The sequence below is a fragment of the Ochotona curzoniae genome, unplaced genomic scaffold, assembly GCF_017591425.1.
Source record: "Ochotona curzoniae isolate NIBS_2020 unplaced genomic scaffold, NIBS_Ocur_1.0 contig_883, whole genome shotgun sequence".
Classification (NCBI taxonomy): domain Eukaryota; kingdom Metazoa; phylum Chordata; class Mammalia; order Lagomorpha; family Ochotonidae; genus Ochotona; species Ochotona curzoniae.
Window position 1 is genome coordinate 54,688,261 of NW_024466599.1, and position 25,467 is coordinate 54,713,727.

The following is a 25,467-nucleotide window of genomic DNA, read 5'->3' on the forward strand; positions in this document are numbered from 1 at the left end:
TTTAAAAACAGGAAAATATTTAATTCATTTCAAAAAAACATGTCAGAAATGAAAAGGGCCACAGGAAAAGCATCCACAAGGGAGAAGGCTGTAGCTGGCATTATGCTTACTCCAAGGTCACGAGGCTGGACGTGTGGAAGGAATTACCTGCCCTTCAGATTCTCCCAGTTCCTCAGTAATAAATTACACACAGCTGGGAGACTTCTGTCTGCTGACGCTGAAAGGGTGCTAGACAGGAAGGAGAAAGGCGTGTCAACGTACCCAAGCTGATCAAAGCCAGCTGGTGACAGCGCAGTGCCACCCCAGGCGGGCAGGCGTCTCTGGTGCTCTGCACATCTACACGCATTCACAGCCGGGACGCCAGGCTCCTGGGAAAGCTGCCACGTCGCCTGAGCTCAACCACTGCCACAGGGCTCTCATTCCCCCAACTTCAGCTAAAGCCCCCTTGATTCCCTCAAGCCCCTTGCTGGTTGGTTTCATCATTATCTCGTCTCTTCCATATCTGCAAGAAATGAAAACAGTAACGAGCCAGTTTAGGAGACATTCAGCTACCAAATATTTTCCCAAAACCTACCCTGTACCAGCCAGGCAGGAGACAACTCATCCTCCTGCGCCTTGCGTAGCGGCAGCCCTGAAATCCCCCACAGCCTTCCAGAATATTCCCTTTCACTCCACTTGCACTTTTCTACCTATCCTTTCTGAGAAAGGACACGAGGCCCATCTATAGCTTTAGGTGAGGCCTCAGAAACACAAGAGCTTTCTCTCTTACAAAGCTTTTCTTAGTGTCAACCTTCCCTCTGTGGCCAGCTCCTAAGGCTGTCACAAAAACAGAACTCTCAACTCACTGAACATAAAACAGTAACCCGACGTGGCCAGCACTCCATCTGAAAGAACGGAGAAGGCTGTGGCCTCGCAGAGAAGGTGTTAGCACCACCTGCGGCCGCAGGCCAAGCTAGAGGAGTGACTCCCAGCCGGCCTCCTGGATGAGGGCAGGCCTCTCCCCACGACAGCAGGCTGGGCATCCGCAAAGCTCAGCTGCTCATGAACATCGCCTCTGGGCTCACTCATGATCCAGCCCTGCTTCCCTGCCCTGCTCTTAGTTTCTGACCATCTTGGTCGGCTTGACTTTCAGGGCCATCGCACGTGGCCTCATCTCAATCAACACATCCAACAAGCCCCAGGACTGCCAAGTGGACTCTAGCTCAATCCCACCGTGGGCTTCGGTGCACACCCACCTGAATGTAGGCCTCAGAGAGTGTGATCATCTGCGGCAAGATGTCAGTCACCTGCAGGTCCTGTAACTCATACCACTTGCCCGTGCCCTGCAGAGCACACGAAGAGCTGGGTTAGTCTGCTCCCTAAAGCCATAATGGTGTAGAAGGGAGGGAGGTCAGCCCAGGGTTAGAAAACCCAGGACAGCTGCTGGATAGCACCTGGCAGGAATCACAAAGGCAACACATAGTCGCATTTGGGCCTGACAGGATTAACAAAAGTGTTGGTAGTGTCAAATGAGAACTCAATTCTAGTCAAGGATTTCAAGAAGTACAATGGAGTCTCAACCATTTCTGTATGCTTTTAAGAAGTACTGAGAAAGGGCCCAACACAATGGCCTAGTGGCTAAAGTCCTTGACTTACATGCGCCAGGATCCCATATGGGCAGGATCCCATATGTTCATGTAACAGCTGCTCCACTTCCCATCCAGCTCCCTGCTTGTGGCCTGGGAAAGCAGTCAAGGATGGCCCAAAGCCTTGGGACCCTGCACCCATGTGGGAGACCTGGAAGAAGCTCCTGGCTCCTGGCTTTGGATTGGTACAGTGTTGGCCATTGAGGTGACTTGGGGAGTGAAGCAGCAGATGGAAGATCTTTCTTTCTCTCTCTTCTTCTCTCTATAAATCTTTCAGTAAAAATAACTAAATCTTAAAAAAAAAAAAAAAAAAAAAAAAGACTGAGGAACTGAGGAGAGGGCCAGGGGAACATAGCCGGCATTGTGGCACAACGGATAAAGACACTGCCTATAGCCCTGGCATCTTGTACAGGCATAGATTTGTGTCCTGGCTGCTCCATTTCCGATCCAGCTCCCTATTAATGACCTGGGAAATCAGTGAAAGATGGCCCAAGTACCTAAGCCTCTGTTACCCATGTGGAACCATGGAAGAAGCCTGGCTTGTGGCTCCAGCCTGGCCCAACCCTGGCAGTTGCAGTCATCTGGGGAGTGAACAAGGGAATACAAGATTCTCTCTCTGAACCTCATTTTCAAATATATAAATAAATCTTTTTTAAAAATGTGGGCACTGTGGTACAGATTATGCCACCCTTGGGATGCTCACCATTTCAAGTCCTAGCTACTCCATTTCCAATCCAGTCTCCTGTTCATGTATCCTACAAGGCAGCAAATGATGCACTGTGGTGCAGAGGCTGAAGCAGATGCTCACAATGCCAGTATCCCGTATGGCAGTGCAGGTCTGAGTCCCTGCTGCTCTGCTTCCAATCCGCCTTCCCGTTAATGCACCTGGGAAGGCAGCAAACAATGGCCCAAGTGCCTGAGCCCCTGCTACCCACATGGGGAACCCACACAGAGTTCTCAGCTCCTGGTATCAGTCTGCACCGTCCTAGCTGTTGAGATCATGCAGGTAGTGAAATAGTGGATGGAAGTTCTCTCTCACATACACACTTTCAAATAAATGCATCTTAAAAAAAAAAAAGCTGTTTCTACTGTTTTCCCTTTCAAATAACTTTTTTTTTTAAATTTTAGGGAAAAAATTGTGGTGATCCAGAAGAGGAGAAAATACCCTCTAACGCTCAGTAAGATGTGCAGTGACAAGAACCAGGAGAGGCGAGGGGCATGGGCTCCCATCCTCCACAGCCTCAACTCAGACTCTAGCAGTGATAGGTAGTCAGGAAAGTGTCCCCAGAAGCACTGCCCACCATGTAAGCCTGTGGCCTTTGGCCTATGAAAACAGAACTGTAAATAAGGCAAAACCCACCTTTCTTCATGTTTCCATGAACAAGGGGGATAAAGGCTTCTGGGCTGCCACAGGCACTCTGGCCACCCACCTGTCTCAGCCATGCACCCTTGCACTCACATGATGCAGCACGTGGATGCGGTAGGAGCCCTCCGAGGGCTTGCCGTCATGCACGATGTTTGCAATGAGGTCGTAGGTGGTGTTCTTGTGGACTGCCTGGACTTCTTCAGACAGGTATTCTCTCAGGTCCACGTTTCTGGTGATGATGAAAATGAAGCCAGGATATGAGACATGGAAAAAAATGCCTACACAATCACAAAGCCTTCTATTAGGACCCTAACTCTCACGGTTTGCCAAGCCAAAAAGTCTAGGTTTACTGGAATTCACAAAAGTTGCCAAAAAACAATGACAGGCTCCATGGAGAAAACACCTTTTAAAAACATGTCTGGGGCCCAGCATGACAGCGTAGTGGTTAAGGTCCTTGCCTTGAATGTGCCGGGATCCCATGTGGGTGCCGGTTCTAACCCTGGCAGCTTCACTTTCCATCCATCTCCCTGCTTGTGGCCTGGGAAAGCAGTTGAGGATGGCCCAAAGTTTTGGGACCCTGCACCCATGTGGGAAGTTCCTGGATCCTGGCTTCGGATCGGCATAGCATCAGCCATTTACTCACTTGTGGAGTGAGTCATCGGACGAAAGAGCTTCCTCGCTGTCTCTCCTCCTCTCTGTGTATCTGCCTTTCCAATAAAAATAAATAAATCTTAAAAAAAATGCAAAAAAGCATGTCTGGGGCCTGATACAATAGCCTAGCAGCTACAGTTTTTGCCCTGCATGCACCAGGATTCCATACGGGCATTGGTTCTAATCCTGGTGGCCTGCTTGCCATCCAGCTCCCTAACTGTGTCCTGGGAAAGCAGTCTAGTACAACCCAAAGACTTGGGATTTTAAAAAAGTCTGCCTAAGAAAAATAAATTTTTATAAATAAATACATCTTAAAAAAAAAAGAAAGAAATAAAGCATATCTGGGGTAGGCATTGTGATGCAGCAGTTTAAGCTGCTGCTTGGGAGACCCCTGTGGCTACTTGGTTCCTACCCTGGGAAACAGCAGACAGTAGCTTAAGTACTTGGGGTCACTACTACCTACATGGGAAACCAGGATGGAGCTCCTGGTTCCTGGCTTCAGACTAGCCCAACCCTAATCTTTGCAACCCGTGAAGGAGTGAAATCAGCAGATAGATCTTTATCACTGTGCCTTTCAAATATATATAATACATACTTTAAAAGCATGCCTAGGGGAGGGTATTTAGCCTAGTGGTATAAACACTGGTTAAGACATCCATGTCCCAATACGAAGTGCTGGTTTGATACCCGGCTCTGGCTTGCTAACTCCAGTTTTCTGCTAATGCAGACTCTGGCAGGCAATAGTGACAGCTGCTATCTATGTGGAAGATACAGCTGAATTCCTGGTTTTGGCCTGCCCCAGCACCAGCCATTACAGACTGTGTAGGCAAAAAATTAGCATGTGGGAGCTCTCTGTCCCTCCTGCTCTGCTTTGTCACTTAGCTTCAGAAAGACATACACAGACGGACAAGATCTAGCAGGCAAAGTGCAGGCCCTGAACTAATGGTGACTTGAGCTGGAGCCTGGCTCTACTTACAAGTTGAGCATAATCATTAAATCCAAGTCTGTCTCTGGTAAGAGAACAACAGTCACTTTGTCTGCTGAGACGTGAGGCACACAGGGGAAAAGGTCTCGCCCGCGGTTCTACTTGTGCATTCAGCTGTAGCTGCAGTATTCAGTCAGTACCTGGTCTTGGCCTGGTTCTTGCAGGATTAAACACTATGAGGACTCCTACCATAGGTCACCATTATAACTCAGTATGACAAACTAGGCACCCACACAGATTTACTTTTTTGTATTTTCAGGCCTGGCTTCTTTTTCCTTCAGTCAGGTAGCAGTAACATTCATGAGCAACCTAAACTCCTCCAAGGAAGCTTCAGCACAGAGGGGAATGTAATCAAGGTTTCAGAGTAGGAAACACATCTGGACCCCATCTGCACAGGAAACGGGATCCAAGGCAGCTACCTGTCCTCTGCCTTCTCTGCCATCAGCTGTACTCCCCTCTGCAACCTAGCTCCCTCCTCTCATGGGCCCCACAGCTTCCAAATTTCTCAGAACTGATTGTTAGAGCCAACTACTGACAAAAGTCCTTCAACTCAGGCTAAGAAACATTAAATTTGTTTAATTCTATCAGTCAGCTGTATAAATGTATAACAGGTACTGCAAGGTAAAATATTACAACAAATATTTCCTGTAAAAACTGTAAATTACAGGTTCGGCATGGTGTCCTAGCAGCTAAAGTCCTCGCCTTGAGCGTGCCGGGATCCCTTATGGCCACCAGCTCTAATCCCGGCAGCCTCGCTTCCCATCCAGCTCCCTGCTTGTGGCCTGGGAAAGCAGACGAGGACAGCCCAAAGCCTTGGGACCCTGCACCCACGTGGGAGATCTGGAAGAGATTCCTGGCTCCTGGCTTTGGATCAGCTTGGTTCTGGTTGTTGTGGCCACTTGGGGAGTGAACCAGCAGACGGAAGATCTTTTTCTGTGTCTCCTTCTCTCTATATATCTTTCTTTCCAATAAAATAAATAAATCCAAAAGAAACAAAAAATTGGGACTGGAGGAGGGAGAGGTGGAGAGGAGAGAGGCACAGAGAGAAAGAAAGGAAGAGGAAGAGAGACTTTCTAGCCATTGGTTTGATCTTTAAAAGTTTGTATCAGCTAGGGCTAAGCCCAAGCCCAAGCTAAAGCCAGGCAGGTGCCAAAACTCAACCTTGGTCTCCCTACAATAGGTGGCAGGACCCCAGTTCACGAGCCATCACCTGCCATCTCAGAGTGCGCATTAACAGAAAACTGTTGTAGTCGGGACTTACAAGGAACAGAGCCCTCCTCCATCACTCCATGAATGAAGGTATTCTGGAAGGACGCACACACGTCAGGAACACCTGCAGGCAGCCCCACTCTGATGCTCTCCCCTGTGCACTCTGGGAATGTGTAAGGGAAAAGTGCTTGATGCAGGGGAGAAGTGCTGACGAGGGTGCGTGGAGGGGTAGAATTCCTGCCTTCCTCTAAGACCAGGCTCTCTGCCGTGGAGAGGGAAGCAAGGTGCAACTCACGTAATAGGGAAGTTGACAATTGTGGGATTCTTCTCCACAAAGAAGTTGTTCTTAGTGAATCTCTTGATACAAAAGATGAGATATGGAGGCAGCTTGGTGAGTTGGAAGCGCTTCAGAAAATTCTCTTTGTAAGTCTTATATTCCTAGAAAGAGAAGAAGTATTTTTTAAACTAGATACCGAAAGAAGAGAATAAGCTGTTCCATTCAGGCCTATACTTGGAATCCAGAAGCTACCTGGTCCCAGAAACCGCACATGAGGTTTGCAATCCATACTCTGGCTAATGCTGATTAAAATATTTTAACTGGAGCTGACATTGTGGCATAGAGGGTAAAGCCATTGCCTGAGATCACAGCAAGTCATATAGGTTCCAGCTTCAGGTGGAGAGTGCACCAGTATTTCTGGGTCTCCCAGGCAGGTGCAGGGTCCCAAGGCTTTGGGCCGTCCTCGTCTGCTTTCCCAGGCCACAGCAGGGAGCTGGATGGGAAGCGGAGCTGCCAGGATTAGAGCTGGTGCCGATATGGAATCCCAGTGTACTTAAGGCAAGGACTTTAACCACTAGGCTACTGTGCTGGGCCACCAGCACTGCTTTTTATCAAGCCACTGGGAGGATGGCAGACATTCAGGCTGGGAGTTCCTACCAGAAGCAGCCGATCACCTTTCAGAAAAACGCTCCTGCTGGGAGAAACTCCCGAACAGACACTCCCACAAGAACACTGGTCTGGGCTTCAAGACATCCAGGGAGGCTGCTGAGGGCGCCCACGCTGACAAGAAATGCCCCTCTCACTGGAAATGTCTTCACCTGCCTGGCATGGTGACCAAGATGAAGATGCAGAGAACCGCTGTCACCAAGAGGGACTACCTCCGCTATACCCGTAAGTACAAGTACTCTGAGAAGCACCATGCGTCATGCACCTGTCCCTCTGCTGCTGGGACATCCAGACCAGTGACATTATCACCATGGCCACCTGCCATGACATGTTCAATGTTCCCAAGGCTGCTGGCACCACAACACAGTTCCAATACAGTTCCAGAAATTCCAAGACTGGAGGCCCACCCACTCTCCAAAACCAAAGTTATTTTCCCTTTTAAAACACAAAAAAAGAAGGATGGAATTAAAGTTAGAAATCAAGAAAATGACTATCTAAGGAAATTTTTAAAAATTCTTGATATTACAGTAAGAATGAATTATTTCTTTTTTTATATTTTAGGTTTTTTTTCACTTTAATGTCACTGTAACTAGATTTTTTGGAAGACAGAAATATTTTCCTACTTTTCTGAGTTTCTACTGTCTTAAATATCCTCCCTTTCTCTATACTACCGAGAGGTAAGCAGAAAGCTTAAAGGGAAGTATGCAGGTGCTTCACAAAGTTAATAAAAATTTGAATCGAACTTTGAAACCTGTGTGTAGTTTGCTCATATTATGAAGACTCCCCTTTTAAGAGAAGCATAAGAGGAAGCACTGTAAGGTAAGGGTGGGCTTAATCAGCTGAGAACTCCAAGGGGGCAAGGAGGATCAATAAAGATAATATAGTTTATAGTAGACACACACACACACATATATATAAATACACACACACACACACACACACACACACACACACACACACACACACACACACACACACACACACACGGCAATTTCCAAGGTCAAAACAACAATGTCAAAGTCAAGAAAGATGAAGGTCACGTGCCAATGGGCTACCTTCTCGGTGATGCCATTGAACTTGGCCAGGATGTTGAAGAGGGGGACCTGGGGAATGATGAGCTGCTCCTTTTCATCCTTGTAGAGTGGGGCGGTAGGAAGATCCAGCGTCAGGTACATAAAGGTGGACTCCACCATTGTCTCCTGGTACTCATCGTTGTGCAGCAGCTGCTCTTTCTCTTCAGCTGGCTAGAAGCAGGATGAGAGGAAAGAAAGACTGTCTTCCATCCAAGTACTAACCAGGCCCGACCCTGCTTAGCTTCCGAGATCAGACAAGATCGGCGCGTTCCTCCCTCATCCAAGGGGGTTGAAGAGGGGACCCCAGGGGCTGGGTAGTTCTGCACACTGCAGCGCCACCTGGACCAACTCAAGAACCAGTGAGTTTCCTTCTGGGAGATTCTCTGCTCACATACCAATTATGAAAGTAACCTCTAAAATGCAGCTGATCTCACCAATCCAAGGATGATGTCACCCTCCCAATGTCCACTGGCTCCATTTACCGAGATCTGGCAGCATTTCAGTACTATCCAAACCACTTGGACAGAACCTTAGGAATATGTACACATTGAGACTCTGGGTTGATATGAGGTGGCAGTTTCTCATCCCTGGGTACTAGGATGTGTGCAAAGTCATGAGTGGTTCCCCCTTTGCCTCTCCCCTTGCCCCAGTAACAAGAAGAAATAACAAATTTGGAAGCAATAAATATACCCAATTTTCCCTAAACCTCAAACATTCCCACCCCGATCCACCATGTAATCATTATAAAAAATAAAATTTATAAACATAAAAAAATAAAATTTTTTAAAAAAGGAAGTAACCTCTCAGAGCATCCAGAAAATGTAGCTCCTGAAAATATACACCAGCACCACTCGAGGGCCGAAATCAAAGCAGCCCACCTGCAACCGGCAGGGCTCTGCAGAACCTGCTTAGAGATCAGCAGCATTGCCAGTTCTCGAAACGTCAATCAGGCCCCCTAAGCCCTCTCAGGCACCACAGACCAGCCCAATCCTGCCCAATCTACTCACCAGATCAGGATGGGGTAGCTTTTTGGTGAAGATCCGCATGGATCCTTGGAAAACATCAGTCACAATAGCTGCACAAACAGAAAGCAGAATGTAAGGTCTATGAAACTGCAAAGCAAATCACATATTTTTCCAACACCTAAATCCCTGAAATGAGCCAACAACTTTTTTTTTGGCTGTTGTTTGTGTTTAGCCAATAACTTCTAGTATAAGATTCAAAACTCTCACTAAATATAAATTTCCCTTTGTAACATATGCCATCATAGATATCTTTATTATATGCCTTCTCAACTTCAGAGGGTCTGACCAACAAGAGATTAAGGATGTTTAGAGTGAAAGATTTAGATAGCCTGGACATACGTGGTTAATTCAAAATTCAGAGCCAAGTTCTCCCTAACCACATACTGCCTACAAAAGGAGCCAAGCTGTATTAGATACAAAAGGAAACAAGAGACTAAGAGATGGACCAAAAGAGAGGTGAAGCACCGGAGTCAGAAAGCACAACCATGTTCTAGAATGTCACCAAGACCCAAGTTTAGAGAACTCACAGGTGATCACAGGGTGAAGACATCTGCTAAAGGTGGCAGTCATTTAATGAGAAGGCACCAGGCCACAGCCCCACATCAAGACACCATCTAGACCAATCGTACATAGAAGACAAGAGGGGCCAGTGTGGAGGCAAAGTTGGTTAAGCTGCTGCCTGAAGCAGCGGCAGTTCCCATATGGGTGTCAGTTGCAATCCCAGCTGCTCCACTTTTGACCTAGCTCCCTGTTAATCCACCTGAGAAAACAGCAGAAAGCGTCTCACGTACTTGGGACCCTGCCACCCTACATGGGAAATATAGGTGAAGCTCCTGGCTTCACTCTGGCCTAGCCTCAGCCACTTCAGCCATTTGGGGAGGGAACCAGTGGATGCAAAACGTCTTTTCCTCTTTCTCTATAACTCTGTCCTTCATTTAGTCTCTCAAATGATCTGCCCAGCTCTGCAGGCTATATCATCTCAGAGTGTTCTTTTTTTAAAGATTTATTTATATATATATATATATTTGGAAAGGCAGATTTACAGAGAAAGAACTTCTATCCACTAGTTCCCAAGTGGCTGCAACGGCCAGAGCGGAGCTGATCCAAAGCCAGGAGCCAGGAGCCAGGAGCTTTTTCCAAGTCTCCCACATGGGTGCAAGGTCCCAAAGCTTTGGGCTTTAACAGACCACAAGCAGGAGGCAAGAAGTAGAACAGCAGGGACACAAACTGGTACTCATATGGGATTCCATATGAGGTAAGGATTTAGGTATTAGGCTATTACGCTGGGCTTAGCTCAGTCTTAACTGGCATTCAGGAAAATGTTCTTCTACTGCTAAGGCAACATATGCTGAGACCCTGCAGGAGGCTGCTTTACTCCTCTAAGCATATTCTCAGGCTGAGGAATCAGCTTGAGTTTGCTTCAGCCTTCAGGTTACAGCCAACCAACCAGAGAGTTCTCGGGTTAACTCTTGCATGGCAAGAGACTGGGAGCTCACAACTCATTGTCTAGTGCCACAATCTGAAAATGGGTCAGAATTTCCAAGGCACAATCTCACTTTGTCTCTGTTTCTAATGGACACTTAATTATACACAGTCATTTGGTACAGTGTGATCTCAGCACAATGTGTGTTGATTAGATCTGAGTGACTGGCATATCCGTCACCACAAACATTTAGCATTTCCTCTTCTTTTTTTAGAAAAAGAACTTACCACCAAACTGAGAACTCCTTTTTCTTTTTGGGTGATTTATTTATTCAGCTGAAAGAGTTAAAGAGAGAGAGAGATATCTTCTATCCATTGGGCTCCCTTCCTAAATAGCCAAAATGGCTGGGGTTGGGCCAAGTCAAAGCCAGGAGCTTCTTCTGGGTCCCCAACATGGGTGCAGAGACCCAAGCACTTGAGCCATCTTCACTGCTTTCCCAGGTACACAGCAGGGAGCCAGACTGGAAGTGGGACAGCCAGGTGTGGAACTGGTGCCTATACGGGACGTCTGTACTGCATGTGGTGACTTTATCCACTATGCCAGGTGCCAGCCCAAACACTCAGCATTTCTTTGCTTTGGAACATTCTAAGTCCTCTGCTCGTTATTATGCAATACACAACTCACTGCTCTTTACCAGATACTCTACCATATTAAAGAACATTAAAAGTTATTATCCATATCCAACTTTATCCCTGGGCATATTAACCATCCTCTCTCTGCCCGTTCCCTTTTCAGCCTCTGGTAATTACCATCCTGTTTTCTGTTTTATTTTAATCTTAAAAACAGAATGACAGGGCCAGGTGCAACAGCCTACTGGCTAAAGCCTTGCCTTGCATCTGCATATGGGCACTGGTTCATATCCCGGCTGTTCCACTTCCCGTCCAGCTCCCTGCTTGTGGCCTGCGGAAGCAGCAGAGCATAGTCCAAAGCCTTGGGACCCTGTACCCATGTGGGACACCCAGAAGAAGCTCCTGCTCCTGGCTTCAGGCTGAATCAGCTCCAGCCACTGTGGTGACTTGGGGAGCAAATCAGCGGGTGGAAGATCTTCCTCTATCCTCTCTGTATATTTGCCTTTCCAATAAAAAAGTATTATAAAATAAAGCTTAAAAAACAAAAACAGAATGACAGATCAAAACATGGAGAAATCTCCCAGGGTGCACATTAGCGGAAAGCTGGATAGGAAGCACAGGGCAGCCCGGCACTCTGACAGGGATGTGGATGTTCCAAACAGTGTCGTTTGTTTTTTCTTTTTTTTAAACATTCCTCAATCATCTTTTTATCGGAAAGTCATATTTATAGAGAAAAAGGGAGGCAGAGAGATTTTTCCATCCTCTGATTCATTCCCCAAGTGGCCATAACAGCCAGAACTGAGCTGATTTTTTTTTAAAGAGTTATTTATTTATTGGAAAGTCAGATATATGGAGAGGAGGAGAGACAGAGAGGAAGATCTTCCTTCTGATGATTCACTCCCAAAGTGAGCGCAACAGCCGATGCTGTGCAGATCCGAAGCCAGGAGCCAGGAACTTCCTCCGGGTATTCTACACAGGTGCAGGGTGCCAAAGCCTTGGGCCATCCTCGACTGTTTTCCCAGGCCACAGGCAGGGAGCTGGATGGGAAGTGGAGCTGCCAGGATTAGAACCAGCACCCATATGGGATTCTGGCATGTTCAAGGCGAGGACTTAAGCCGCAGGGCTGTCCCCCCCCCACCCCACCGGCCCGAGCTGAGCTGATTCTAAGCCAAGAGCTTTGTCAGTGTTGTCTAAATGGGTGCAGGGTCCCAAGGCTTTGTGCCGTCCTCCACTGCTTTCCCAGGCCACAAGCACAGAGTTGAATGGGAAGTGGAGCAGCTGGGATGTGAACTGGCACCCCTATGGGATCCTGGTGCATGCGAGATAAGGATTTAGCCACTAGGCTATCGTATCAGCCCCCCCCAGGCAGCAACTTAATCACCTCAGCAGATGCACACCCCTACTTTATTTACTATTATTTACTTAATTCTCTTTATTTATCTGGAAGATAGAGATCTTCTAATCTGCTGGATCACTCCCAAGTACCCACCACAGCCTGTGTGAGCCAGGCTGAAGCCAAGAGCCAGGAGCCAGCATTCCATCTGGCAGTCTGAGGCAGGCGTCAGGGACTTGAGCACTGCAGTCGTCACGTGCTGCCTCCCAGACACAACTTCTAGTGGACTGGTCAGGGCTCAAGCCAGTCGCTCTGGAACACATGGTCAGTGTCCCAAGAGCCACAAAATACATTCTGCACACTGTTTCTGAGGAGAGTTTTTTAATTTGTAGTTAAAAAGTACAGAGACAAACAAGTCATTCATTTTTCAGTTCACTTCCCCAAATGCCTCCAGCAGTCACAGCTGGGATGGACAGAAGCCAGGAGCCCAAAATTCAAGTTCTCATGTGGGGGTAGCAGGGATCAAAGTACCTGACCTGAGTTAGCACCTGCTGCCTGGAATCAGAAATAGAACCACAGGCCAAACGGATGGCTGATCCTCTGCCTACAGTGCCAGCATGCTCTATGGGTGGCAGTTCAAGTCCTGGCTACTCCACTTCTGATCCAGGAACCTGCTTATGGCCTGGCAAAGTAGTGGAGGATGGCTCAAGTCTTTGGGACCCCACACTCACATGGGGAGACTTAGAAGAGGTTCCTGGCTCCTAGCTTTGGATCAGCTCAGTTCCACTAAAGTCATTTGGTGAGTAAACTAGCAGACGGAAGAGCTCTCTTTCTATCTCTCCTTGAGTCCTTGAGCCAGGACTCAAACGCAGAAACTCCAATACACAACAGTATCCCAAGTAATGTCTTAACTGATGCAGCAAAAGATTCACCTCTGCTTTGAGATCAGCTTTTTTAGCTTCCACATAATTAGAGTATTTGTCTTCCTGTATTTGACATATTTCACTTAAATTAATATCCTCTAGGTATCCCTGCTCATTTAAAATATCATTGCAGAGGGTGGGCATTTGGTCCTAGCAATCAATTTACCATTAGACACCTGCGTCCCATCCTAAATAAACCTGGATTTGATCCCTAGCTTCAGTCTGTGACTCCAGCTTCCCACTAATGTACAGTGGGAGACAACAGTGATTATGCAACTAGCTGGGTTCCAGCCACCCGTATAAGAGGCTTGGATTGAGTTCCTGGCTCCAGCCAACTGGCTGCTGTAGGCATCCGAGGAGTGAATCAATGGACAGGCACCGTCTCTAATTCACTCGTCTCAAGTTAAAACACACACACACACACACACATATATATATTAAAAATACAATTATTCTAACCAAAACATGGAGAAGGGTGCTATGGTTCCTTTGTTGGAGTTTAGTCCCTAGGGCTGTAGTACTGAGAAAGGTGGGACTTTCAAGAGGCAGGACCTGGCGGGAGGTCTCCAGGCACAGTGAGCTGTTATAAAAGTGAGCCTGACCCTTAAGTCTCTTGCTGCAGTATCCTATTTCAAAGTGTGAGTCATGCTTCACATAAAGCCCATGCCATACCATCTAGACATTCAGCATCCAAAAACTAGGTGGAATACAGTTCTTCTTATAACATGGGTTTGCCTCAAGAATTTCATTATGGGCCCAGAGCAGTAGCCTGGTGACTAAAGTCCTCACCTTGCATGCACAAGAATCCCATATGGGCACCAGTCTGTACCCTGGCTGCTCCACTTTCCATCCAGCTCCCTGCATGTGACCTGGGAAAGCAGTCGGGGACCTGCACCTGCAAGGGAGACCTGGAAGAAGCTCCTGGCTCATGGCTTCAGAATCGCACAGCTCCAGCCATTGCAGCTGCTTGGGGAGTGAACCAACGGACAAAAGATCTTTCTTTCTGTCTCTCCTTCTCTCTGTAAATCTTACGTTCCAATAAAAATAAATTAAAAAAAAAAAAAAAAGAATTTCATTACACAGGAAAAACAGACTGACAACAGGGCCTATGTGTACAAAAGATATCTTCCCCCTGCTCCCACATGATAAACAGTTAACAACAAAAGAATGGAAAGTTACAAAGGTTTTTTTTTTTTTTTTTTTTTTTGAGAACAAACAAGAAAGAGTGTCTTTGTACACGCAGTATGACTTACTCTTTTTCTTCTTTTTTGTGCCCCCAAGAGCTGAGTGCAGAGCATTCAGAAACCAAGACAGGAAGTCGACTCCATCCCCTGGGAAAAAGGAAAGGTGGAATACATTGAGGCTAGGAGTCACTCAAGGAAACCAAATTCCTGGTTTCCCTCCTTCCTTTCAGGCCACACCATCCTGACCCTGTTTATCCTCCTGTCTGACCATGGAACACTGGCAACTCTTCAAGGTCAAGCTCTTACTCTCCCAGTCTTTCCTCTCTCACTAGGCTCTCTAACCCACACTAGGATGTTCAATTTTCATCTCCTCTCCAAATTTGCATCTCTTCATCCAGGGATGATCAAAACAAATAGCTAACAACTTCTCCAGAGTAAACCCAGGCTTCCTTCTTCCTTTTTTAGCTAACAAAGATTCCTACCTTGCAGGAAGGTGAATTCTAGCAGCAAGACCAAAATGGCATTTACAATTATCTCAAGCAAGGGGGTTCTGGGAACCAGCACATGAACAGTACCCCTCATCCTCAAGAATGTGTCTACAGAGCTTATACGAGCTATTTCAAGAATAATGGCTTCTTACCCAAAAAGTCAATTTTGCTTTTATTCCCTCTTTGCTTTCTTAAGTCTCAAAAACTATAAAATGTGTTCTTAACTTCCTTTTCTGATCCCAAGACCTCTATACCACAAAATGACTTTCTTGTCATTCACCTCACATACAATGCTTGTACATGAAAACCAACTATCAGAACTAGGATGCCTTTACCAATCTAAACACCAGGCAACTGATGACCTGCGGGTCCCAGAGCTGAGGATGCCACATTCGTATGACAACATAATTATCATACCCAACGCTGTGACAAGAGAAACTGGGTAAGTTTATCTTTGTACATTCTGACTTTTTCAACAATCATGCTTCAATTTTCCAGTGTTGCCAAAAGCTGAGTGGCCCCAGAACCCATACTTAGGCCAGGAGTTATATCAAAAGCTGAGATGACTTACAGAGCTGGTCAAGAAACAATGCCCCTCTGAAGAGATGACACCCTAGCCAGGATAGGTAGGCATGCAACCTGCTGGTCCTACACAGCCTGGCAGTCACCTGGTCATATCATGGGTGTACACTGAATGAACATTTTACTTCCATGGTTATAAACTCCTAAACACCATCAGTAACCATGCTATAACAGGAGGGGTCTTCCAAAAGTTCATGGATGATACATATTATGAAAACACAATACACAGATTTCAAATATTTTTGTATTAAAATAAATTTATCTCTTAGTTCCACTTTTTATAAACTTTTTGAAGCTCCCTCACCTAGGAATAAATCCTGCAGCTTGATCACCATAAACTATCCATCTCAGACTGGTATTTCCTACCCTATAATCACAAAGCCCCTGGGTCCTACTCCTTCCCTTAAGTACCAAGACCCTTCAAAGCTACTACCAAACTTCTCCTCTAAGTTACTCTTCCCACAACGTTTTTTTTTTTAAAACAAATCGGATGTTGGGCCCGGCAGTGTGGCCTAACAGCTAAAGTCCTCGCCTTGCACGCCCGGGATCCTATATGGGAGCCGGTTCTAATCCCAGTAGCTCCACTTCCCATCCAGCTCCCTGCTTGTGGCCCAGGAAAGCAGTTGAGGACGGCCCACAGCTTTAGGACCCTGCACCCGAGCAGGAGACCTGGAAAAGGTTCCTGGTTCCCGGCTTCGAATCGGTGCAGCACCGGCCGCTGTGGTCACTTGGGGAGTGAATCATTGGACAGAAGATCTTCTTCTCCTCCTCTGTGTATATCTGACTTTGTAATAACAATAAATAAATCTTTAAAAAAAAAAAAAAGATCCTCCTAGTGCACCACCACTGTGGTATACTGCAGCCTGTAGTGCTAGTATCCCACATGGGTACCAGCTCAAGCTCCAGATGCTCCACTATAGATCCAGCTCTCTGCTAATGGCCAAGGAAAAGCCGCAGAGCACAGTCCAAATGTCAGGGCCCCTGCTACCCAAGTGGGAGACCAAGAAGAAGTTCCTAGCAGATCTCTCTCTGTTGTGTGTCTCCTTTCTCTGTAACTCTTTCAAACAAACAGCAAAACTCATTAGAAAAAAATTAGCAAAACTAAATATTCATAAAACTAGTTCTACTGTCAAAGCAACAGGAATGACCTGTTTCTTACCTTGTTTGGTGATCTGAAAAGTCTTCTTGCTGCAAAGGACAACAGCCTGAAGCATCTCATGGGGAGAGACATGTGCCTTGAAATTTCGAGGGTTCCAGAGCTTTCTCATCAGCTCTCCAAAACGCTGGACCAACAAGAACATGATGTCTCCCGGAGGTCGCTTGATGTTCTTATAATTGTCTTCTTCCAGAAAGTAGTTCCGGAGAGGGGGCACATTAGACAGAGCCTGGAAATTAAGCACTTTAATTAATCCCAAGTCCTTCTGCAGAACCTCCTGGAGTCAAGCTTTTCCATCTAAGGTTCTAATGACACCTGTCATGGCTTTTGGCCTTAAAGAGTCAGGGACAACAGACCGTGGCAAATCCCCATCCAGGACTCACATTATACAATATTCCTCATACTGAGTCTTAGAGGAAGCATAAGTCTATGAAAACTTTGATACTATAGGTAAAACAAAGAAATCTGTAAAAAGATACTCAAATCCTCAAGCACTCAACAACATCTCTTGTTTTTTACTTATATCTTGGACAACATTTAAATTCACAAAGTGTCAAAGGCTGAAAATCAACATAGTCCTTCGCCACTTTTTTTTTTCTAAAAGGCAAAGTGAGAGAGAAAGGGAGACACAAAGAGAAAAAAAGAGAGATCTTTCACCCATTGGTTCACTCCCCAAATACTTTTTTTTTAAATAAATTTATTTTATTTGTGTTTACACAGTTGAGATGGATGCATGCCCATGTAGACCACTGATTATCCCCAGTGCTTTTAGCAGTTAGGGTTAGACCAGGCTAAAACCAGGAATTCCATTTGGTCTCCTGCATGGATGGCAAGAAATTAAGTACTTTGGGCCCAGCATGATAACCTAATTATTAAATCTTCACTACGCATGTGCCGGGATCCCATATGGGTGCCGGTTTGTGTTCTGGCAGCTCCATTTCCCATCCAGCTCTCTGCTTATAGACTGAGATAGCAGTGAAAGATGACCCAAAGCCTTGGGACCCTGCATTTGCATGGGAGACCCAGAAGAGGCTCCTGGCTCCTAGCTTCGAATTGGCTCAGCTCCAGCTGTCGTAGCCGCTTGGGGAGTGAATCAACAGATAGAGGATCATCCTCTCTGTCTCTTATCTCTGTATATCTAACATTCCAATAAAAATAAATCTTTAAAAAATAAAAAAAAAGAAGAAATCAAGTTCTCTGCCATCAAATATTGCCCCCCAAGCATATTAGCAGGAAGGTAGATAGAAAACAGAGGCGCCCCCCATCCCCGGCTCCTCCTGGCTCCTGGCATCAGATCAGCTCGGCTCTGCTCGCTGTAGCTACTTGAGAAGTGAACCAGCAGATGTTCTTCTCTTTCTGCCTCTCGTCACTTTGTAAATCTGACTTTCCAAAGAATAAATTTTTTTAAAAACAAAATTAATCTTTTTTAAAAAGTTCTGTAAGTCTAAGTATTGTTCACTACTCCAGGACAAGGTATTAAGGATAAGAATACAGCTTTTACTTTATAATTTATATATTTTTAGCCAATAAGCCTGAGACTTTCCTTACAAATTTTTATTTATTTATTAAGATTTATTTATTTTCATTGGAAAGTCAGACATACACAGAGGAGCATAAATAGAGAAGAAGATCTTTCATCCACTGATTCACTCGCCAAGCAGTTGCAATGGCCGGAACTTTGCCAATCTGAAGCCAGGAGCCAAGAGCCAGGAGCCCTTCTGAGTCTCCCACGTGGGTGCAGGGTCCCAAGGCTTTGGGCCGTCTCCACTGCTTTCCCAGGCCATAAGCAGAGAGCTGGATGGGAAGTGGAGTCACCAGGACACAAATTGGTGCCCACATAGGATCCTGGTGTATGCAAAGCGAGGACTTTAGTCTCTAGGCTACCACGCCGGGGCAAATTTTTAAAATGGATTTTTTTTTCTTGGTACAATGAAAGAATGAGAATTTTTGTATCAGCACTTTCTATTTTTTCTATAGTGTATACATAATAATAATATAATAATAATAATAATAAAAACATTTAGGAAAAAGGATAACTGTGACATTCAGTTTTTTGCTTTTGGTGCATAAACATTGGGAAAATAAGAAACCCAAGAGCCAACACAACCAATATCCACATCACTGGGGGGAGGAGAGGCAGTATCTAGTATGTTTTTCATTTGTTTGATGATGCTTCTATTCTTTCCCTGGAAGCTCCAGAGACTAAGAGTCCCCCAGAAAAATCCTCACCACTTATAGTAGTGCCCTGAGCAGGCAGAGAATGGTCCATTCGCTACACAAAACTCAGTGGTGTCCTCAGCAGAACTTCATGTCTGGAACCACTGAGCACCCCATAGCGAGGGAGGAATTTCCTAACACTCAGGCAGTTTCCAGGTTGCTGCCCTCTCCTCGCCAGCGTTCATGGTGTCTTCATCCTACCTGCAGGACAGCGTTGGCATAATCATTGGCCTTTATATTATTCAGCCCCACGATCCCAGGCAGGTAAGTGGTGCCATCATAGGCCCGCGACAACTTGGCTTGCTTGTCCAAGTTTGCAATTTGCTGCTTTGTGAATGTGGGCTTCAAAACATACTGCAAAGCAAAAGAAAACTCTGTTGTTTGGCATTATAAACAGAACTCACAAAATATAATTGGAACAGCAACCTCTACCACAAGTAAAAACATGTTAGTTACAAATATCTCTCCTCCTTTCTGGCTGGAACCAGGGAGGGTGCCAAAGAAAAGAAGGTCCCCACTGTGCCAGAAACACTGAAGAAAAAGCGGAGGAATTTTGCAGAGTTGAAGATCAAGTGCCTGCGAAAGAAGTTTGCCCAGAAGATGCTCTGAAAGGCAAGAAGGAAGCTGATCTACGAGCAGGCCAAGTACTATCACAAAGAGAACAGGCAGATGTACAGAACTGAAATTCGGATGGTGAGGATGGCAAGGAAAGCTGGCAACTTCTACGTCTCTGTAGAACCCAAATTGGCATTTGTCACCAGCATCAGAGGTGTCAGTGGTGTGGAGCCCAAAGTCCACAAGGTGCTGCAGTTTCTTCGCATTCGCCACATCTTCAATGGCACCTTTGTGAAGCTCAATAAGGCTTCCCTTAACATGCTGAGGATTGTGGAACTCTACATTGCATGGGGCTACCCGAATCTAAAGTCAGTGAATGAGCTGATCTACAAGCATGGCTATTGCAAAGTCAATAAGAAGTGAATTGACCTGATGGATAACAGCCTGATTGCCCATTCTCTCGGTAAATACATGCTTGGAGGATCTGATTCACGAGATCTACACTGTAGGAAAACACTTCAAAGAAGCAAATAACTTCTGGTGGCCCTTCATGTTGTCTTCTCCCTGAGGTGGGATGAAGAAAAAGACCACCCATTTTGTAGAGGGTGGACACTCTAGCAACAGGGAAGACCAAATCAACAGGCTTATTAGAAGGATGAACTAAGGTGCCTGTTCCGATATTCTTATAATCTGCTCAGATATTAAATAGCAACTCCACTGAGATTGGGAAAAAAAAAGTCTCACCTCATGGCTAAATAGGTCCCTAAGAAACAAAGGACCATGGAGTACATCCTCCCCTCACTATTGAGATACAAGCTACAAGCGTATCTCTTCGCTGTGGCTTTTAAAGAGTCATTTATTTATCTGAAAGGCAGAGTTTGAGAAAGATAATTAGATAGCTATTCCATCCTTTGGCTCATTCCCCACAATTCCAGAGCTGAGCCAGGCCAAAGCTGAGTCTAGAACTCCATCTGGGTCTCCTACATGAACACCACGGGAAAGGATCCCAGTAGCAGGAAGTTGAATCAGACTTGAAGCAGGTAGGACTTGAACTGGTGCCCATACGGGATGCCAGAACTGCAGGTGGTACCTTAACATGCCAGCCCCAGGATCTCTAGGTTTAACTCCAAATCACTTAGCCTTTCTTCAGACCTCACATGTGGTCTACTTATGAAAGGAGACTACTAGAAACTGCAGGATGCTCAAGTTTCCACAAACTGCATGTTTCAGGCAAACCCCACCCAGAGCAACACATGTACCTGGCTCACAGCAGGCACATCTCCTCCCCAGCACTTTGAATCTCCAGGACTCCCTGGGGCTAGAGGGGCAAGATCACAATCCTCCCAGTCACTGTGTGACCACAGCCACCAAGCCACAGACTATACAGAGGCCATGATGAACTATGAATCTCTGCATTTATTTATTAATTTCTCCCTCTGCAAGTACTGTCTCTAACTGCCAGGCCTATAAAACTCTAAAAATAGTACACACAAAGCTCAAAGCCTCTGAACACTAAACTTTCCTTAACAATAAGCAGGACACTCAGTATCATCAATATGCACCACTTTCCTGTTACTAGAAACACTTGGTGCACCTACATCCCATAAGAGAGGGCCATTGAAAATCAGCTTCCTGTTAATTACATCCTGGGAGACAGCAGATGATGGCTGAAGTGCTAGCACCCAAATACTCACATAGGAGACCTGGATGGAGTTCCAAGCTCCTGGACTATGGCCTTGCCCACCTCTAGCTACTTTGGGCATCTGGAGAATGAGCCAGTGGATGGAAGATCTCTCTCTGCCTTTCAAATAAAATAACAATGATAAAATTTTTTTTAAATCTTGGGCCCAGCGTGATAGCTCAGTGGCTAAACCCTCACCTTGCATCCACCGGGATCCCATATGGGTGCTGGTTCTATTCCCAGCAGCTCCACTTCCTATCCAGCTCCCTGCTTGTGGCCTGGGAAAACAGTAGAGGATGGCCAAAAGCCTTGGGACCCGGCACCCATGTGGGAGACCCAGAAGAAGCTTCTGGCTTCAGATCAGCTCAGCATCAGCTGATGGGGCCACTTGGGGAGTGAAACAACTTGGGGAGTTTACTGCACATAGAAAATCTTTCTTTCTGTCTCTTCTCTCTGTAAATCTTACTTTCCAATAAAAATAATCTTAAAAAAACAAACAAAAAACAAGATTTTTAAAGACAACAACAGCAGTAGCTCCTATTAAAAGGAGCCACAGTTCTTCAGTCCTAGCCCTCAATGATGCACATCACAGACTACAGTTATGAACTCTGACACTATTCACTTTTGCTGGCTCTTGCCAGGAAGTAGCCTCTCAGGTGTACAGGGCCTGCGTGTTCTCCCCTGATCTCAGGTGACAGCTCCCACATCAACTAGATCCAACCAGCCCACCCGGACATACCGTAATATCCTCCAGCGAGGAATCGATGATCTCATAATTATCTGGCAGGCAGTAAAACTTGAGTGTATGAAGATTAAGGAAGACATGGTGGCTGAACTGGACGCTATGAATGTAAGCGTGAGACTTTAAACCCCGGCCTGTGTGGAAGGGAAAAGGCTGTGAAATGAGGGCAGGCCTCAAAGGGCACAAAGCAGGTTTGTTTCCTCTTTCATCATCCTGTACTGCAACATGCTAAGTTTGGCAAAAACAAAACATTCTGCAATTCATAAAATAACTCCCAAACTTCTCACATCACAAAAATTAGCAAGAAAGATTAGCACAGTATTTACTTTATTCCTACACAGCACAGGACAGCAGTTTATTAGAAACTAACTTCAAAATGGAAATGCACATATGAGTTTATATACATACAAGTTAATTTCATATATGCCAAAAATTAGATAATGTGATATAAAATATGCACGCACACAAACACACAAACACGTATACGTATCCTGGGAGAGTCCATCATCCCTTAGTCCTGGGTCCCCAACTGTCCACATTAGCCAATCTGCACCTGTGGACTACCCTCACTCACAAGGAAACTGAGACCCTTCCCACTTAACCCATTCACATTCTCCAAGTCCAGTTCAAGCTCCACCTTACTTCCTCTGTAAACTAACAGTGATCTTTGCATACTTCCCACTGTCCTTATTTTTACTCATTGTGACACAATCTAGTAGAAACCTTAATGGTTCTGCAGCATGCAATGACTGTCACATGAGTCAACCCTGATTCCTTATAAGATGGGGGAATGTAGTTTGTGTCTCTTTCAAATCCTTCACAACACCATGTATACAGCATTGGTCAGAATGAGTTGAAATTAAAAAAATTCAAAGAAGCCACTAAAAAGTTCTTAGAGCAAACGGAGTTGAGTATAGCAACAGCAGATATTCAGAAAGCCAGAGCTTTTGAAACCACAATCTTTCACACGACTCATTCTTTCTCCCTTTCAGATTCTGACCAGAGAACCGCCTGTTAGTATTCTAAGAGTATGCCAATTTTCAGAAAACAAAGACAGGAATTACTACAGAGGACTCCTGAAAACAACTGACTTTATTTGAAAATACACTCACAACACACACAAACATACATACACACACAAACATAAAACCGCACTTCAGCAGAACTGCAACAAGCTCTGAACACTTCATTTTACAATTGATAACATTTATTTACCCTGAAAGTACTTGCCACACACCAGACAGGCATATGCATTGATATGTGACAGGGAAATGGAGCACAGTTTCTCGAAGTCAAAGTCTAGCACACTCCTATAAAAACCAAACAGAATAACAACAAAAATTAGAGCTGGAAGTTTGGAAAGGTACCCAAGTGACCCAGTGTTAGCTCCATATTCCACAGTGTCACACATCATTCAGACAATGCCTTAACAGCTGTGACTAAACAGTGGGGAATGCCAACCATTCCCCATCTCCCACTACAGTGTCAAGGGGTTTCTACCAAACACACAAGACCCACAATCCTCTCTCATCATTAATTTTTTCTTAACTTCTTTATCTTCTGGGCCTGGCACAATAGTCTAGTGGCTATATCCCTGCCTTCCGTGTGCTGGAATCCCAAATGGAGGCCGATTTGTATACAGGATGGCCCACTTGCCATCCTGCTCCATTCTTGTGGACTGGGAAAGCAGTAGAAGACAGTGCAAAGCCTTAGGACCCTGAACCCGCATGGTAGAACCAGAAGAAGCTCCTGGCTCCTGGCTTCGGATTGGCTCAGTTTCAGTCATTATGGCCATTCCGGGAATGAACCAATGGACAGATCATTCTCTGTCTCTCCTCTCTGTAAATCTGCCTGATAAAAATAAATAAATCTTAAAAAAAAAAAAAAAAGGCAAGGTTAAACAGAGCAAAAGACAGAAAAGCAATTCATCTGCTGCTTTCCTCCCTGAAGCTATGCCAGGCTGAAGCCAGAAGCCTGGAATTTCTTCCAGGCCACCCACATGAGTGCAGGGACCAAGCACGTGGTCCACCCATCTCTGCTGCTTTCCCAGGTACATTCACAGGGAGCCGGAACACAAGTGGAGCAGCCAAGTGCCCAACTAGCATCCATAATGTGATTCCATCAATGCAGGTTAAGGCTTAATCAGGTATACCACTATGCTGGCCCCATAGGGAATTTCTATACAAATTCCATTGTTTTATAAATAAATTGAAACTTGCCATTTTAACCATTTCTTAATCCCTATTTATCTGAGAGGCAGAGAGGCACAGATCCCTCCACCAGCTCTTTTTCCATGCGTTCACGGCGATCACCCCTGGGCCAGCCAGAGTTGGGAGCTGGAAACTCAATCTGGTTCCTCCACACGGGCATCAGGGTCCAGCCGCCTGTGCGATCACTGCTGCCTCCTGGGGCCTACACTGGCATGAACCCAGCCTGGTTCCTCCACTGTTTTGCTCCTTCTGGCATCTCTCGCCCACTGACCTGTTAATGGTGTCCAGGTAAGGGCAGTGGCGGCTCCTCCGGTCCTCGGAATCCACGCGGCCATTCTTCGCTGAAAGGAAAATCACCACAGGCTCTGAGAACAAGCAGGCTCAAGGCCGAATGAAGACACAGCTGAGGACCCAAAGAACGGCAAATAACCAGTCTAGAGGAGTTCCCAGTTAGGACACACTCCTCTGAGAGAGCAACAACACAGCCGATAATAATCATAATCTACTGGGGGGACAAGCCACAAACCAAGAGAAAATATACAGGTGACATAAACAAAGGACTCATTAATCTATTACATAAAGAAATTTCCCAGGGCAACACAGATTCATGAAATGATGAATACATGCAATGTGTAAGAACAATTTCAAGAAGAGTATCCTATACGTTGACGCCCTTGAATCTGACACTCGGCAGGAACTGTGAGGGGTTCCTGGCTTTACCCTCTCTGCAAGCTGAACAAGCTAGCTTGCTTGATGGAGGACACCCAACTCCAGGGAATGAAACAACGCAGTCTCTCACAGCAGTAACAGCAGTGGCTGAGACATCAGCTCTCACAAAGAGCGGAATTCGGAGTCAGGAGATGCTAAGCCCTTTATGAGGGACTGTGTGTGGGCCCCCAATCTGTGCTCTATAGCGAAACTCCAGCTCGGGGTTCCCTGACCGTACCCTAAGAGCATCACCCGTGCCAGCCCAGCCTGGGGCCGCGGAGGGCTGACGTGCACATTGCTTCACGTGAAAACGTTAAACCCTCGGGCCCGCCGCACGCTCGGCGTTCCCCGTCCTCCCCGTACCCAGGTGGGAACGTCAGCCCAAGGTCCCAAAGAGACAAAAGGGAGGCGGCGCCCCGGCCGGCCGGGCCTCGCGCACCTCGCACCTCCCGCTCGGGCTCCGAGTCCTCGTCGGCCTCGCGCTCCCGCTTGACGCGCACGGCTGGGACGGCGGCCGGGGCCTCGCGCGCGCTCGCCGCCTCGACCTCGCGCTTCACGCGCCCCGGGCTGCCCCGGGCACTGGCCGCCTCGGGCTCCCGTTCCCGATCCCGCTCTCGCTTGACGCGACTCGAGCTGCTCCGGGACTCGGACTCGCGCTTCCCACGGGTGGAACCGCGAGACTCCCGCTTGGCCCGGGAGGACATGGCCACTACCGGGCTCGTCGCCACAGCTCAGGCGCCCAAGGCACGCTCGCAGTGC

At 46.3% G+C, this 25,467-nt stretch overlaps 1 protein-coding gene and 1 pseudogene across 1 annotated transcript; one reads left to right on the forward strand and one right to left on the reverse strand.

Moving 5' to 3' along the window:
• Positions 1 to 25,467, reverse strand: USP39 (ubiquitin specific peptidase 39). Its single transcript, XM_040993588.1, has 13 exons — positions 25,148 to 25,467; positions 24,272 to 24,341; positions 23,006 to 23,100; positions 21,788 to 21,924; positions 19,014 to 19,166; positions 16,599 to 16,824; positions 14,439 to 14,516; positions 8,860 to 8,927; positions 7,835 to 8,023; positions 6,132 to 6,274; positions 3,085 to 3,220; positions 1,236 to 1,322; positions 1 to 502 (listed from the first exon to the last, which is right to left on the reverse strand). The coding sequence occupies exons 1-13, from the start codon at positions 25,410 to 25,412 to the stop codon at positions 455 to 457; spliced, it is 1,695 nt and encodes a 564-aa protein (XP_040849522.1). The 5' UTR covers positions 25,413 to 25,467; the 3' UTR covers positions 1 to 454.
• LOC121165124 lies at positions 19,398 to 20,031 on the forward strand (annotated as a pseudogene).

Bases quoted from the DNA above. Each gene is read 5' to 3' on its own strand.
- USP39 (XM_040993588.1), bottom strand. From the start codon at position 25,412: ATGTCCTCCCGGGCCAAGCGGGAGTCTCGCGGTTCCACCCGTGGGAAG. The intron at 8,928-14,438 runs GTAAGTCATACT...CTGTTTGTGCAG, and splicing joins CACAAAAAAGAAGAAAAAGA to CTATTGTGACTGATGTTTTC. The intron at 503-1,235 runs GTGGGTGTGCAC...CATTTCTTGCAG, and splicing joins TCTCTGAGGCCTACATTCAG to ATATGGAAGAGACGAGATAA.